The sequence below is a fragment of the Myotis nattereri genome (genome assembly GCF_964212035.1).
Source record: "Myotis nattereri genome assembly, chromosome: 2".
Lineage (NCBI taxonomy): Eukaryota > Metazoa > Chordata > Mammalia > Chiroptera > Vespertilionidae > Myotis > Myotis nattereri.
Genome location: NC_138076.1, coordinates 177,621,859 through 177,640,033, shown reverse-complemented (window position 1 = coordinate 177,640,033; position 18,175 = coordinate 177,621,859). Strand labels below are relative to the sequence as shown.

The 18,175-nt window shown below is 40.9% G+C and overlaps 1 protein-coding gene across 1 annotated transcript in view; it reads right to left on the bottom strand.

Moving 5' to 3' along the window:
• IPO8 (importin 8) overlaps positions 1-18,175 on the bottom strand; it is a 64,034-nt gene that overhangs the window by 34,953 nt on the left and 10,906 nt on the right. The window contains exons 5-11 of the mRNA XM_081082707.1: positions 17,483-17,639; positions 11,255-11,344; positions 9,970-10,064; positions 7,853-7,937; positions 6,225-6,359; positions 4,512-4,611; positions 118-194 (exon numbers count right to left, since the gene is read on the bottom strand). Of these exons, the coding sequence (XP_080938833.1) occupies positions 118-194; positions 4,512-4,611; positions 6,225-6,359; positions 7,853-7,937; positions 9,970-10,064; positions 11,255-11,344; positions 17,483-17,639 (739 nt within the window). The remainder of the gene's footprint in view (positions 1-117; positions 195-4,511; positions 4,612-6,224; positions 6,360-7,852; positions 7,938-9,969; positions 10,065-11,254; positions 11,345-17,482; positions 17,640-18,175) is intronic.

Genomic DNA, 18,175 nt, shown 5'->3' with positions numbered 1-18,175 from the left:
CTAGGATAATAAAATATTCTTAAAGTGACAGATTATAACGAATAGACAATTTTTCAAATACTAGGGTTATATTAGAGTATCAAATCAACAGAGGATTTAAAAAGAATAACTATGTACCTCTTTTCTTTTCTTTGCAGCAGTATATAAGAGAGTCTGGGCTGCTGTGGTAGGAGAAGCATAATCTTCAAAAATGTCTAAGATTTTAAAAGATTAAACCATTTTAGTAAACATACAATTACTTAATATGGATTTTAAATCTGATTACTCACTATTCCAAAATCAAGAAAAAAACAATAGTCCACATATGACATTGCTTTACAGAATAAAAAAAAGCTAGAAGATACATTGTCAGTGTTTTCTCTAAGGGTATATCATCAAGTGTTTTCATGCACAAGAGTATATATCCAACTCTACAGGGCTTACCTTTTTTTTTTTAATATATATTTTATTGATTTTTCACAGAGAGGAAGGGAGAGGGATAGAGAGTTAGAAACATCGATGAGAGAGAAACATCCATCAGCTGCCTCCTGCACATCTCCTACTGGGGATGTGCCCACAACCCAGGTACATGCCCTTGACCGGAATAGAACCTGGGACCTTTCAGTCCACAGGCCGACACTCTATCCGCTGAGCCAAACCGGTTTTGGCAGGGCTTACCTTTTTAAACAATCATATATATATAACCCTAATATGCAAATAGACCAAACAGCAGAACAACCAAACAACCAAATAACCGGTCACTATAATGTGCGCTGACCACCAGGGGGCGCGCGTGGAACATGGCGGGCATCAGCTGTGACGGGATTGTGGAGCAGGTGAGCAGGGGCACCAGACCAAGGCGGGGCACCAATCGCTGTCATCAGGGCCTCTGGTGGTTACTGAAAATTCTTTGCTCCCATGCACTGTGGTCCCGCCCAGCACTCCCACCTGCTGCCAGCGCCAGCCTGCTCACACCCACTGTTGGCACCGTAGCAGCCACTCACACCTGCTGCTGACACCCAGCACCGGCCCCAATAGATCAGGGCTGTCAGCAAGTGCAAGCAGCAGCTGCTGGCCGAGATAGCCCCTCAGGATTTCTCCACCTCTTCTTACTCCTGAGGGGCGATCAGGGCCAGCAGCCACCTCTCACACCCACTGCCAGCAATGGCCCCACTCACACCCGGAGCGGGCACCAGAGCCGCCACTCACACTCACACTCACTGCTGGCGCCTGGCGCCAGCCTCAACCACTTCGCGCCATCAGAGGGTACAAGCAGGGCTGGCGCTGTCAGCGTGTGGGTGTGGCAGGGGTGGGAGCGGGGCTTCTGGCAGATAGGGGACCGGGGGCCATGGTGGGAGGGGCCAGGCAAGGGCGTGGAGGATCGGCTGAGACCCACCCCTGTGCCCACTGCAGCCTCACGGCCCACACTGTGCACGAATTTGTGCACTGGGCCCCTAGCAGTAAAGAAATATATTAAATACATTTTAGGCATAGCTGCTTCACAGAGGGTAGGAAAAGTGCTGTATCTCTATCAAAAAACAATAAAGATTTATTTAGTGCTTACTATGTGCCAGGCATTGTTTGTAGGCTCTGGGGACACAAAGATCAAGCAAAAACAGTTCATGGAGTTTATAAGGTGAAAGTAAGGAACATTCTACACATATACACACATGCACATATAATAGGTCAGGCTAAGAACAAATGTACAACAGGGTAAAGAGAAACATAGAGAGTGTGAAGTGCTACTTTAAATAGGGTGTCAGGGAAAGCCTCTCCAATTCTCAAGGTAACACTTAAGTAGAAATTGAAGGAGAAATCTCTACAAGGAACTCTAAAGATAAAGCAGAGGAAACAGCAAGTGTAAAAGTCCTGAGGGACTGCTGGATAGCTCTTGGCCCTGTCAACAAGTATTCAAGGGGTATCTGTTTGAATATACACGTATGTAAAACACAGGAGGTATTCAAAGGGAATTTGTTTGAATATACACGTATGTAAAACAGATCACTTAACTACATGAAAATTTCAGAATAGGCAGTTTTATGTAAGAATATGAAAACTTGATAAGTATCTGATATATCCATATTTAAATATAAAAATAAAACCAAATCTACGTCTTTGCCTCAAAATATAAAACACAAACATGATAATACTAACAACTCACATTTACTGAGTACTTACTCTGTGGCAGGCACTATACTAAGGTTTTTCCCAGGATGTAGCATTCTACACTAAGCTGTTAATAACTATGTGTACTATCCCACTTACTCCATCCAGCACTATTGTCATTGCCTGCTTTATAGATGAAAACGTTGCATCTCAGAGGCATTAAGTGCTGTGCCCACAGTCCCCCGAGTGAGTGACCAAGCCAGCACCACACCTAGGTTGCCTTAACATCAAAGCCTGAGCTCCTGTACTTTATACCAAATCCAAAAGCTTCATTATTAGAAGCAGATAATACCTTTAGATAGGAAAGTTTTGTTCATATAAACAACTGCAAGTGACAAAAATATAAAAAGAAAACAAATGCCATAGCTGTTCTTCCCTATAGTTATCCCAAAGTAAAATATACATCCTATTAATAAAAGCCTATGTCAGCGGTTCTCAACCTGTGGGTCGCGACCCCTTTGGCAGTCGAACGACCCTTTCACAGGGGTCGCCTAAGACCATCCTGCATATCAGATATTTACATTACGATTCATAACAGTAGCAACATTACAGTTATGAAGTAGCAACGAAAATAATTTTATGGTTGGGTCACAACATGAGGAACTGTATTTAAAGGGCCAGAAGGTTGAGAACCACTGGCCTATGTGGTTGTCACGCCCTCACGCCATGATGCCCTCATGCCCCAACGAGCAATCACCAGAAGGCTGCGTGCACAGCGGGCACGAGTGGGCAGTCTGGGCTGCGGGCGCACATGGGTGGGCGGGAGCTTGTCGCTGCATGTGCGGCACGGAGGCGGGGCCCGCGGCTTCAGCCTACTTCTTTGGGGCAATCCATCGAGGAGCCCTGGATGGGTGGGCGGGACCTACCTCTTTGGGGCGATGGATCGTGGGGCTCCCGCACTATAAGAGGGCACAGGCCAGGCTGGGGGAACCCCCCCATTCCTGCCCCAAGTGCACAAATTTCATGCACCTGGCCTCTAGTATCAAATAATAGCCATTGCATTCTAGTTCCCAGAAGGAAATGGTTAAAGAAAAAGCATTTCAGCTAGTCTTGAGTTATCCACATTCTCTTCTAGTCAATAAAATGTAAATTCTGTCAATCAACACTCATAGCTCTTAATTATTTTATTTCTAAAAACTTCTTATCTTATTTTATATGAAGAATAAGTGAAATAATGGTAGCTTTCTGAAAGCTAAACACTCTGCACATTACAAAAAATAAAGGTATCACAGGAAAGATAAACATTGAAAGAATATAATGAAAAAGAGAAGACTGGCTAATCACTCTGTTCCTAGAAAAAACAAAAGCACCAGGAAGGGAGGAAATCATGTCCACGTGTAATGATTTTTAACAGGAAAGAGTAGAACGGAGGGATAAAGCAAATGGTAAATATCATTTCTCATTCATTGGCTTTTCCTGTACTTTGTCTCTGGATAAGAGGCACTTCCTCATTTACTGAATCAAACAGTACTAACACAGAGCACTGTAAAAACAATCTAGCATCTGCACCAGTAGCATCAATACCAGTAGGCTTAACTCAAGTAGCCAGAGACACCTGGTCCACAAGGGAAAGCAGTGCATTGCCAGTTTTATCAATTATTTATTTCAACATTTATTGAAGACATACTAGAGCCAAACACTAGTAGAGGACTGTAGAGATGTAGAAGGAATGGAGAATGCAAAATAAAGCAAATAAATAAGATACAGCCCCTGACCTCAGATAGCTCTAAGTTGTGGGAGAAACTGAGGTACACGAATAACATTTCACTATGTGAAGGGTTTGAGTATTCCATGAAGCAATTAATTCAAACCAGAGATCCGGAAATGAACTCAGGCAATCTACACAGTTCAAGAGCTTCCAGGAAAACCCAAGCTAAATGGACCCTCCTCCCCTTCCCAGAGAACTGGGCCACATAGTGCAACCACTGTGGGTAATCTCATTCCCTTGTGGAAAACTTTATCTCCAAGATAAGGAGGCAAACTAAATTGGGGTGCTCGTAAACTATGCAGAAATCCAAAGGATCTGCCAGACTGAGCACAGCCCAATCTACAAATGGGTACCCCAAAAGGCTCAGAGAGGGATGGTCCGTGCAGATCAGCATCACAATAGAAAAGATTACAGATGGCGCCAAGACCGCTTCAGTCCCATAGCATGGATACATAAAGCGGCTTTTCATCTCCCACACCCAAAGGCCTCAAGCTCATTGGTTCAACAGAACATCAAACTCTCAGGAGTTACAAAGGTTATCCTGCAAAGCAGAACTTGGGGAATTTTAACAAAGTAATAAAATCTCCTTAAAATACAAATTTAGGTCTATTACTTTATGTATCCAGGAACTAACGAGGAAAAAAACCATCTCGATTACCGAATTTCATCCTTATGTACTCATAGGGATCTTCTTGCCACAGCTCCTCATCCTCATCTTTATAACACATCACAGAAAAAATCACATCTTCAGAGATATTCTAAGAAGGAAAAAAACAAAACAGCAACTGGGTATAGCTATTCAAATTTGGGTAACACTAATAATGGATTTACTGACTGCCTTTATGATGTTAGTTTTCCAAACTGCACTATTAATCTTCCTATTAAGCTTGCAGCAGCTAAGGTGGGAGCAGGAAAGCAAGAGCTTAGAGTGGGGGTAGAGGGTGAGGGGATGAGGGAGTGAGGGGTTGGGTTAAACATAAGTTTGTTTTTAAACAACAATTGATTAAAGATATAGAGAAAGATGAATGTAAATGCTATTTTTTGAAACAACAGAAAGGATAATAAAGTTTTACTAACAAATCAGTAGTAAGCATACCTTGACTCTTTAAGAAGAAATAAATATCAAGCAAAGGTTATATTTACTATTATATTTTTTTGCGCATTTTTACATTTCCATTTTGGTTCTAAATGTCAACATATCAACAATATTAAAATTTTCTTTTCTTCCATTTACAAAAACCTAATTTCCTACTCTACAAATGCAGGTTTCAGGGGGAAAAGAAAAAACCATATATGTATGTCCACTGCTGATAATGCTCTACTAAGCCCTTTTGTGCTCCAGCAATTACATATGTAAAAACAGAACCATCTCGCCCTGGCCAGTGTGGATCAGTTGGTTGGAGCATCATTCTATACACCAAAGGTGCAGAGTTTAATCCCCAGTCAGGGCACACACGGGGAAGGCAAGATCAATGTTTCTCTCTCAGATCAATGTCTTTCTCTGTCTCTGTCTCTCTCTCTCTCCTTTCCTCTTTCTCTAAAATTAACAAGCATGTCCTCAGATGAGAATTAAAAAAAAAAAAAAAAAAAAAAACACAGAACCATCTCTTAAATAAAGTATTTCTAAGAGAAAAAATTCAGCCTAAGGATCCGTTTCTTATTCCTACATTACAGTCATGTAAAATTAAGGTCAAAGCCATCAAGTAGAAAATATACTATCACAATTAATCCTTACTTTACAGAAACACAGCAAATAAAATGAAACTAGTTATCTATTAATTGCAAAGAAATGACCCCTGTTTGATCAAGGAGATTAGGCAAATATAATTAAGATGTCCATAGAAAACAATGCAAAAAATATTACGTTGTTAAGACCTATAATAAGATAACACTAAATGAATTCTAACCTGGACACCAAAGGCAAAGAAAAGGAATTTCTTTTTCTTTTTAGATACCATCTTAGAAATTAGAATTCAAGAATTTACAGTTTTAAGGGGAAAAATTTCCATTCCTGACATTGTTGAATTACCCAAAATTGTCTGCATGCAAATAGGAATTTATTTATTAATGGCCTGTAATTTTTCATTCTCATTTGTCCTTTGATTAAATAACAATGTGGAATTCTATCTTTAAGTAAACAATTGAACAAGGTTAACTGAATCCAAGTCCTCCAACTCATAAAACTTGTAAGTTTTCACTCTTCTCATACTTAAATTTCCAAGCCCTTCATATCAGATATGACTGCACTCATTTGTAATTATTAATGGAAATAAAAATATATTCAGCATAAAATATGGAATTAGTAACACTATGTCTAGAAAACCAAATTTAACCAGAGAATAATTTTAGAGAACTGCTCCCTGACACTCACCTGTATATGTGGCTTCATCTGCTTCCACGTTACAGAGTGAACAACCCCTTGGTTGAGATAGTTGAATGCTTGCTGAAGAACCCGAGGGGCGATGTACTCTTTCTGTCTATATTGGTCTAAAATTTTTAGTAGTACCTATTGGAAAATGGAAAGAGAATATGTACAATTTTAAGGTTAAGGGGAGGGGCATTTAAGGCATGACCTAAAACCCAGAATGCATAAAGACAAAAACTAACAGATGTTAAGGGAAGTCAATATTTTGTGAGAAAGCTCCGGGGCAGTTTTAATTATTAGACAGGGTCATGTTATATGGAACAGTGCCTCACTGTAATTTCCAGCCATGTGTCCTACTTCTAACCTATGGAACTATTCAGAGTAAGTCTTCGCGCTATTCCACATAGTAGTTATTCAAATACATTAAGACTCCTGTTAAAAAAACAACAACAACAGACTTGACTAAATGAACATTGAAAACAACCATACAGCAAAAGACAGCACAAATAGATTTTAACATTTGATAAAGGTGCATTTCAAACCAGGAGAGAAACAGTTAAATTATCAAAAAAAATAGAAGACATCTGGCGTGTTCAGGGTGGTACGGCCGTGGACTCAAATAAATAGTATTGGGACAACTATATTAACCCTCTGAACAAAAATGAAGTTGATTCCCTAACTAAACTTCATACCAAAATAAATTCTAGATAGCGAAATATTTAAACAAACAAAAAAAAATGAAAGCATAAAATTCCTAGAAGAAAATATGGAAGAATTTTCTTTTAGAATCTCAGACAACGGAAAGTCTTTATAAACATAACACAAAACTGAGAAATTATTTTTTTAAAGATTGATTAAAAAGAGAGAGACTGTTTATATGGAAGGAACCATGCCCACAGCAGCCATGACTATCCCGAGGACCCTCAGTCAGAGGTAATAAAGTCCAAGGCTTCTAATATCTGGTCTCCAGAGTTCTGCCCTATAGCAAGCCTATTAAATGAACTGGTGAATAAATAAAAAAGGGTTCTTTCAAAACAAGTACAGAACATATAAATTCAGAACATAGATTCAGTTCAAGTTGTGTAAAATCCAGGTTGATAAAAGTGTCAGAGTCCTGCCATCATCTCTGTAGTGTTCAGCAACGCAGGCTAAAAATGGATGCTGTTCTTTCACTGCATAGAAATGGTTCCCAAACTTCCATAAAAAATGTGTAAGTTCTCAGCTGAAATTCTTAACTTCTGAGCTCAGCTTCTCTTGAAATAGATCAATTCGTATTCCATGAACTCTTGTGATATAAAAGCTTGGAATAAAGAGGTGAGGCTCAAAGAAATAGAGGGTAGGAAACTCACAGGAAGTCCGAACGTTAATAGCAGAATCCAGTCTAATACTGGTGACTGCTGCAGCAGGATAAACAAACCTTAAAGGTTTGAGTCCAGCCTCTAGCCGTCTAGAAGGGCACTTCGTGTAGCAGCTGCCTAGGCCACTTGGTTCTAAAACTAACTGCAGTGCATTAAACTCCCAGAGCTACCATTTCATCCCCTACCAATATGTAACATGATAATATATTTGTAACCTACTTTTATATAGATAGAAATGCCTTAACTACTTCTATTTTAAAAGCGTAAGTTTATTACCTGCTGAATTCCCACTGCATAGGTTTTCAAAAAGAATTCAGAAAATTCAAAGTATTCTTTTGTGACATTTCCTGGGCTTCCATATCTGAAAATAGAAAGAGAAATGTTTAAATACTGTGAATTGTTTAAACCAGCATGTCCACTAGTTTACATACAGTCCCTTGTTGAAAGATGCATTCTATTGGGGCAGAAAACTAACACTTTCTCTTCTTTTCACAAGCCCCAAAAGGAAATCATGAAAAGCTATCCTTCGACTCTGGGTCATACTTAAAATTTCAGACAGAAACTTCCACCTGTTTAATTAACAATGATCCCCTAAATGTGAAATATTTCAAATAAAGTTATATCTAACATGTTTTCCAATAAATGCTTCTATAATTAAATTTGACTAACTTTCCTATGGAGCTGAATTACTAAGCACCTTCTTGTACAACTCCTGGATATTTCCAATAAGCTAAACAATGTCATTTTCCATTCTTTTTATAGAAAAACTAGAGGCCCGGTGCACAAAAATTTGTGCACTCGGGGGGAAGGGGGGGTCCCTCAGCCCGGCCTGTGCCCTCTCGCAGTCTGGGACCCCTCAGGAGATAACGCCCTGCTGGCTTAGGCCTGCTCCCGGTTGGCAGAGGGCAGGCCCAATCCCTAGGTGCAGCCCCTGGTCGGGCTCAGAGCAGGGCCGATTGGGGAGTTGGGGTGCCGCCCCCTGTCATACACAAAGCAGGGCGGATTGGGAGGTTGCATTGCCACCGTCAGTCACGTTCAGGGTAGGGCCGATTGGGGGGTTGGGGCACCGCCCCGTCACACTCAAGGAAGGGTCGATGGGGAGGTTGCGGCGCCACCCCCTGTCACACACAGAGCAGGGCCAATCAGGGGGTTGGGGCACTGCCCCCTGTCACGCACAGAGCAGGGCCCATCAGGGGGTTGGGGAGCTCCCCCCTGTCACTCACAGAGCAGGGCCCATCAGGGGTTGAGGAGCTCCCCCTGTCACTCACAGAGTAGGGCCAATAGGGGAGTTGGGCACCGCCCCCCGTCACACACAGAGCAGGGCCCGTGGGGTGGGGGGGTTGGGGCGCCACACCCTGTCACACACAGAGCCGCAGGGCAATCAGGGGGTTGGGGAGCTCCCCCTATCAGGCACAGAGCAGGGCCGATCAAGGGGTTGGGGTGCCTTCCCCTGTCAGGAACAGAACAGGGCCAATAGGGAGGTTGTGGCCCTGCCCCCTGTCACACACAGAGCTGCAGGGCGATCAGGGGGTTTGGGCGCTGCCCCCTGTCATGCTGATCCCGGTGCCTAGAGGCCTCGTGGCTCCGCTGATCCCGGTGCTGGGAGGCATATTACCCTTTTACTATATAGGATAGAGGCCTGGTGCATGGGTGGGGGCTAGCTGGTTTGCCCTGAAGGGTGTCCTGGATCAGGGTGGGGGTCCCCACTGGGGTGCCTGGCCAGCCTGGATGAGGGGCTGAGGGCTGTTTTCAGGCTGGGACTGAAGCTCCCAACTGCTCCTTTTTTTCTTTTTTTCTTTTTTATTCTGGGCCAGCTTTAGCTCTGGCTCCAGCTCTGAGGCCTCTCTCTTCTGCTGAAAGAAGGTATCTGGTTTGTTTAGGTTCTATAATCGAAACAATGTATAACTCCAGCTCTGAGATCCCAGCTCGCTGAAAGCTGGTTTCTGGGATTTTGTTTAGCTTCTATATTTGTTACAATGTTTCTTAAACTGCAGGCTCAGAGGCCAGCAAGGCAGGCGGGGAATGTTGGAGTCCTCCGTCACTGAAGCAAGCAAGCCTCATGTTAGTTTCAAGCTGCCTGGCTGCCGACCGCCATCTTGGCTGGCAGTTAATTTGCATATCTCGCTGATTAGCCAATGGGAAAGGTAGCAGTCGTACGCCAATTACCATGTTTCTCTTTTATTAGATAGGATAGAAAGATTCAGAGAAGACTGAGCACCTCATTATGATCTCAAAGTCAATGATCACAATTAAAACAGAGGGTGACTTTTTGCCCTCTATGGCACTAAAGACAAATAACCATATACTCTGGGCCATCAAGGGACCTATCCAACTTTATTATATCCAATACTGAGATACTAACCTAAAATCACAAATCTAATACAGAGAATTACCGTTCAAAAAGACGAGCTACAATATGCAGCGCCCACTTCTTACACTTCCACCAGACTAGTTCTGGTCGATCATCCTCATCAATTTGCATAGTCTCCTAAAAGGACAAAAACACCCAGATGACATTTCTGCATAACAAAGGTTTATGTCAATAACAGGCAGAATAAATCTTGCTATAGGCCAAGTAATATTAACTGTAAATTTAGATTGCCATATAAATGCAAATTCCTTCTTAAAAAATTGCAAGGTAGAAATTAAATAAGCAAAGTAAATTTCAACTAACCAATGCTGCTGTTCATATTTATCTCCCATCTTCAAAAGACCCACATAAATAGAAAACAAATACAAAATACCAATTCACTTGAGGAAACTCTGGGATGACAGAAAGGTCCTACCATGTCATCTGGAGCTGGGTGACAGTAACACAGTGCATGTTTGCCATAATTCGCTGAGCTGTCCAATAAGTTCTGTGCATTTATGTATATAACTTAAATATAATGTGTCCCAAAATATGAATAAGAGAAAAGTACTGCGCATTTGAAGACAACCTTAAATGTTAAAATATTTTATATTTTTTAATTGAATTGGATTAGTTATCTCAGTTAATTTGATAAGTGAACTATAGCATCACTGTTACTGCAGATAAAAATGAGACACCATCTTTCACCCATCACACTGGGAACTTAGACTTTTATGTAAAATATTCTCAGTCACTGACTATTGAAGTGTAAGCCAGGGCAATGTTTCTGCAGAGTGCTTTGCAAGATCTGTCAAAGTCTTAAACCTTCCAGGAGTCAATCCAAAGAAAATAATCATGTATGTGCATAAAAATTTAAACTACATCCTTATAGTTAAAATACTAAAAAACTGAAACAATCTAAATGCCCAGCAAATGAAGCATTCAACAAAAATGATAGAGTTTAAAAACATTTGTATCATAAAAAAATTTATAAAAGATTTTAAGTGAAAAATAAATTTCAAATCAGTGCCTACATATACCATTTTTATAAATAAAAGATGGTTGTATATAGACACAGAGAAAAAAAAAAAGCTAGAAGAATAAATACCAGTTCTCAAAAATGTTTTTTAGCATTTTAGTAGGGAAAAGGTAGTTATTTTATTAGTTTTGCTTACCTGGACAGTCCCAACATGAGTATGTTTTATTAATTATTTTTACTACAGTAGTAATTTTTTCCCCAGATAGGCTAAGATCATAAATCAGTCTATCACAAATATCCCAAACCCACATTTTCACAGTTTTTCGTAGGAACAGAAGCTCTTTCTTACAGGGGGAACTGTCCTGTCAATAATAGCTCGAAAGATCTCCATCCACGTTGTCATGGTTTGGTTATTCACCAGCTGAAGAGGCAATGCATACTGAAAACAAAAGAACATCACCGTCAGCAGTCATTCCTCCCCCCACAAGCCAGCAATCTCAGCTATACTGGGAGGTTGAAATACATGAAATGGCTAACGTTTGACCATGAAAATAGTAATTTCATATGGTTCAACCTAAAATTTAATTTTAAATTTAAAATCTAGAAGTATATATGCTATGAATTGTTCCCTCTGAGCTACTATTTTAAATGAAAAAAAATTTTAATACAGTAAGGTCTCATTTATTCAGCATGAGATTCCAAGTAAATGATTTTTACCATTTACCCCTTTGTCAAACTTTTCACTTCAACCACTTTTTTCCCAACTTTATTGAGATACTAGTGACTCAGTGCACAGATTCATGTATATTGAAAGGAAATTAATTAGAAGAAATATGTTAATATCACTATTGGCCCTTTCTCTAAATAGAAGTGTTAACCAAATTCACGATCAACAATGACAGATCAAAACACACGTGCAATTGGCACCAGCAAGAACTTTATATGTATCGTGCATGCGCAAGTCTACTTAGCCTCTTACATATATAAAGAAAAACTTGCTTAATTAGACCTGCTTTCTGATTTAGCTAAACTTTTTCCAGCCCAGTGAAGCACCCCAACTTCTCTTTCAGGTAATTGTCAGCAACACAGCAGTAAATATCAACACGAAGCAGATTATTATTGTAGATCATGCAGGGAGAACAAAAGGCAAAATATATAACAGTAGCAGTGTTTGACTATATTCTGCACAGTGAGAAAACCTGAAGTCATTTTCAAGTTCCACCATTTCTTACTTCTTTTCAGTCGGGTCAAGTTTCTAAACTTTCTAAATCTCCATTTTCTGGCTAATGAAAAGAAAATAGGATTCCACCAAGTCTCCTATCTACCTACTCCAGGACTTCTGAGGATCAAATGAGATGAGGCATGGGAAAATGCTTCACAAACATTTGGTTAAATGTGGGAAACTAATATAGGGTTAAGCCTCGGACTGACCTGCTGGCAAAGTCACAAACAAGTCCTAGCTTAGAGGGCACAATCCTCTTAGCTTAATTAGGCTTGACCTTATAACACTCCCTAGATCTTATCTGGGAATCTAATGGGCTGAGGAAGTGCAGGAAGTATAACCATGGTGTAAACAAGTGAAACTCACAAGAAAAGAGAACTTGGGGGTCAACAGAGGTGGGGCACAGATCCTCACCCCCCCAATTGTGCAGGGGCTTGAACACTCGCCCCTTCTGAGGGAGGTCTCCTTCCCCCATGGCTGCTGCGCTTCCCACGCCCAGCTCAGATCGGGACCCAGGTAACAGAAAGAGACTTGGCCCAGCTGAGATAAGTACCGGGACAACAGAGACTTGGCTGACAACAGCTACCCTATATCTACAACCAGCCTAACACCAGGAGTGCTCAGGGCCTTCTCAAGGATGCAAAATAACCCTTTCCATTAATATTTACAGTGCAAACCAAGATTGTTGTTAGATTATTAAATTTGACAGTGAAAATAGCAGTCAGGTTTTCAGATTAAAATTGGCTCAACAGGTATTAACCAAAATTTTCATTTCATGGTAAATTTGCTTAACATGCAGTGATCCTAAAGCAGTCATATTTTTGTGCAAAAAAATAAAATTTAGAGTTATCTAGACTGCATTATAAATTTTCCAAACAGCCTTCTAATAATTAAATCAAAAACGGGGGGATAGTAGAAGAATACCATGTAAGAAAAATTTTTTCATTTATAATGCCAACAGTGAGACACCCAGAAAATCACACATGGTGTCAAAACAAGCCAAAGGAAAATCAGTTGGGCAAATATAAAAAGTACCCTAAGTAAAAATTTCTTTATTAACCTTCGGTCGAGAATATGTTTGTATATTTTCAGAAAACAACTTCAAGACCACGTGGATTGCTGCAACAGAGAGGAATTCTCAGGAATGCTCCAGTCATGAAGACAAGAGGAGAGACAGTTCAGAGATGGAGACACTGACGACGCTTTGCCATGCTAGCAGTCAGCAGCTGTGCGTCGCTGCAGGTTGCCCAGGATCAAACCAGAGAGGGTCGGACCTGCATTGCCACCATTTGTCCACCATCCAGAACTGAAATATCATTGCTGACATAAGGAACTGTCGGACATTGAAACTTGGACTCAGAACTGTTGGACATTGAAATTGGGACTTAAAACATTTCTTATTCTTGAAATGTTATGCTTAAATTTTAAAATGTTTTGGGTTACGGATTGGCAGTTAAATAGTAAAATGCTTGCACCTGGCCATAAAGCAAGTCATGTTCCTGGCCTGAAGAAACTCCAAGGAGGCTAGTCACTACTAGGGAGAGAAAGTCAGGCACTGTCATGTGACGCCATTACCCGGCACCCACAGTCACCATTTCCAGGCTCGCCTGGGCCGTGGGCCGCATTTTGCACCATGGGGTCTTGGCAGCGTTGGCTGCGATTTGGTGTGGTGTTGCTCCGGAGGGTGGTGGGGCCTGTGTCCCACTTGGGGGAAGCCGAGTGTTGGTTTGTCAGCGCCAGGTTCGTGGTGCCATTTATTTTTAAATGGCCAGTGCATGTCATGGCAGCTCCTGCATTGAGCACCTGTCCCTGGTGGTCAGTGCGCATCATAGCGACCGGTTGGACGGATGGACACTCAGCCTTTTATATGTGGAGATAATTGACATATAACACTGTGTGTGTATAGTTAAGGTACACAATGTGATATTTGATACATATATACAGTAGGTCCTCAGGTTATGTAGGAGATCCGTTCCTATGGTGCGGTAAGTCAGCACCCACCTACATAAGCACCTACGTCATTCACATGGAGCACATACACAGCAGTAATGAAGTGAAACAGTAAAATAGATTTAAAAGAGAGATAACAATTCCTGACCTTTACTTGTAGTAAATAAATAATAAAAAACATAAAGCACAAATGTACATATGTCAAAATGATGGAACTTTTTTTTTATAAATACTGTAAATGGGAGATGGCGACGTAATCACGAAATGACATATGTCAAGTCCAACGTAACCCGAGGACTGCCTGTATATGAGAAATGATTACCACAATAAGATTATTTTTACTACAGTTAACTCCTCTATCACCTCACATAATTACCTATTTTGTAATGAGAACTCATTTTAACCACTTTAATGAAAATCTTTACCTCATGAAACATTTTTTTCAACTACTTTCATCTACACTGTGGCATACCAGAGCCACTATATTACTGTAGGCCCCCCTTGCTATACTGTGAGTAAAGTGAGATGAGGCAATACTGTCTCTGCATCCATGCCTTCCAAAACCTGCTACATGCTAAGGACATAATAAGAAGGAGACTCACACTCTAGTTGGGGTGCGGGGGGACATATATAAACAAGGAATTACACTATGGTGTTATACGGTGGACAGGTAACAGCTGCGCAGTATTGATGACAGCATACAAGAGGACTACCTAATCCTGCCCGGGAGTAGCAGGGATAAGGAAGGATGTGCAAGCTGAGACCTGGAGAAAGAGCACAGATCGGCCAAGGTGTAATGGGGAGAAGAGTGCTCCAGGCAGAAATACAGTATTTTAAAGGCTTGGAAGAGAGGGCATGACCTGTTCATGAAGCCAAAAGAATTGCAGCATGGCTAGTGTAAAGCACAAAGGGGAGAATGGTAAAAGGTAAGGTGGAGAGAAGAAGGGTTTTGTAGGCCATGTTAAGAAGTCCACACTCTATGCTTTTGGTGCAATGGGTAATTTGGACTAGAGATCGGGACAGAGGAGAAGCAGGCTGAGGGTTGGGGAAGAATGGCAATGAGTTCATTTTTTTTATCCTCACCTGAGGATATGTTTATTGATTTGAGAGAGAGAGAGAGGAATAAAGAGAGACAGACATTGATCAGACATTGATCGGTATGGGACGCAACCAATCATGCCCTGACCAGGGATCAAACCCACAACCTAGGTCTGTGCCCTGACCAGGAATTGAACCTGAAACCTTTTTGGTATATGAATGACATTCCAACCAACTGAGCCACCCGGCCAGGGCATGAGTTCACTTTTGGACAAACTAAGTTGTAAAGTATGTATAAAGCCCTAACCGGTTTGGCTCAGTGGATAAGAGTGTCGGCCTACGGACTCAAGGGTCCCAGGTTCGATTCCGGTCAAGGGCATGTACCTTGGTTGCGGGCACATCCCCAGTAGGGGGTGTGCAGGAGGTAGCTGATCGATGTTTCTCTCTCATCAATGTTTCTAACTCTCTAGCCCTCTCCCTTCCTCTCTGTAAAAAATCAATAAAATATATATATATTAAAGTATGTATGAAGTACCCAAATGCTCTGTACACAATCTATACTAATAAAAGGGTAATATGCTAATTAGATCGGACGTCTTCCAGACATCCTTCTGGATAAAGCCACAGTGGTAGGGGCCAAGGCAGAGGCGGTTAGGGGCAATCAGGCCAGCAGGGGAGCAGTTAGAGGGCGATCAGGGCAGCAGGGGAGGGCAGTTAGGGAGCAATCAGGCCAGCAGGGGAGCAGTTAGGGGTCAATCAGGCTGGCAGGGGAACAGTTAGGGTCATCAGGCCAGCATGCAGAGGTGGTTAGGGATGATCAGGCAGGCAGGCAGGCGAGCAGTTAGGAGCCAGCAATCCAGGACTGCGAGAGGGATGTCGGACACCCCCCGAGGGTCCCAGATTGGAGAGGGTGCAGGCCGGGCTGAGGGACACACAACCACCCCCCCCCCCCCCGCATGAATTTTGTGCACCAGGCCTCTAGTATTTAATAAATGCTAGACAAAGTCAATTTAATTGTATCATACTTTTCAAAACATATATATTTCTGCCTCTTCCCAAATTGTCAATCACTTCTTACTTACACTATCACTGTAATTATACCTCTGAAAGCCTTCTAAATCTGCTTCAAGGATACCCAGCAGGAGCATACTACTTTAGTAGCATATAATATATAACCAAAATCATTTAAAATGTTGAGATTTTTCACTAGCTTTTTAGGTTTTTAGCATGTATATGTTGGGGAAAAAAAATTAGATTTTGCCCTCTTAGCTCAAGTAGACATAGAAGTTTGGGGACAATTATTTCATCAGCCTCTGGTCGACTTCCTGATTTCTGGCTATACTTCTCCCAGTGGAAAAGGGAATAAATGGGATGTTACTATATCTAATGGCAAAACATCTCACTGAACGCTTGCCTCAGAGTAAAGTGATTCTCCTGAGGAAAATTTCTGAACAGTGCTTTAATAAAAAGGCAAAGGCACCATACATCTTCCTTCCCTATTACTTGAAAAAAAGAGGGTGGAGAATATATTTTTCTAGTATCCCAGTTTCTTATCTCTCCTCAGATTTGCCTCCTTCTCCCTTCCCTCTCTCCCCAAAAAAGGCTGAGCTGAAAACAAAATCTGCCTCAAACTATCTCTACTAAAAGGTTAAAAGGCTAAAAATATAAATTTTTATTGAAGTGAAATATTCTGAAAGTGCAAAACTACTTTGTTAGCTTTAAATTAGGTCAAATGCAAACAAACTACCATCAGTATGATTTCCCACTAAAAGGGAGTATGTTCTTTTCCTTCCTTTTCTCCTATAATCATAACTAATTCACAGGCAGATACTATGGACAGATGAGTCAAGTAATCAGGTTCTAGGGCAGTTAACTCCCCTGGTTCTCCCATTCCCAGCACTTCAGACCCTGGAGTACAAGCCATACAGACATTGACTCTCAGCTCTGACACTCGGATAACTTTGCACAATCAGGTTAATTTCTGTGAGCCTGTTCTCCTATAAGGATTTTTTTTTTAATATATTTTATTGATTTTTTACAGAGAGGAAGGGAGAGAGATAGAGAGTTAGAAACATCGATGAGAGAGAAACATCGATCAGCTGCCTCCTGCACATCCCCCACCGGGGATATGCCCGCAACCCAGGTACATGCCCTTGACCGGAATCGAACCTGGGACCCTTCAGTCCGCAGGCCGACGCTCCATCCACTGAGCCAAACCGGTTTCGGCTCTCCTATAAGGATTTTTTTAAAGAAATACGTGTGAGAATATATAAGAAATGTTAACAATAACTGACACTTATTGAGCATCTTCCATGTATGAGGCAGAAAAGCAAGGCCCCAAATTTGTCTTCTGCAATAGACACTTACCTGAACAAGTGCATAAAAGATTTTCAAAATCTGTTTCTGTAGTAACACAGAATAATGTGAGGAATCGGGAAGGAGCTGCATGATTTGATGTTGAATACGAGGCAGAAATATTTGCATTGCTGCTATAAGAGGCTCTCTTTCCTCTGCTTTCTTATATCTACATGTGCAAAAACAAAAAGAGAGAAAAATAATTGTCCCCCCTTGCAAAAGAACAATAAATAATGAAAAAATATATACATATTTTAAAAACTATATAGAGCTAGCCAAACAAAAACATTCCAACCATTGGCTTACATTTTCTGTTTGAATTGTTAGAATAAACTTGGAAGAACTTCAAAAGAACATATCTCTCTTTTAGGCAGAATACCGAAAATCTTACTATAAATAGATAGACTAGTTTCAAGTCTATTTTGTGGCTTTCCTAAATAAATTTTTCTACTATTTAATTTAATTTTCATCATACCACAATCCTTCCTATAAAATATAATTTGATATGTCTGTTTAAATAGATATTCTTATATAACAAATAATGTGGGGAAATACATTCCTTCTCACAATATCCTAAATTAAGATGTTAAAGTGATTTACAAATGTACATGCCATTAGGTCACTTCAATTGCCACAAATCTAAAATATCTTCTAAAAATTCTACAGAGCAGGAACTAACCAGCTTGTAAAAAGGTCTACAGGACT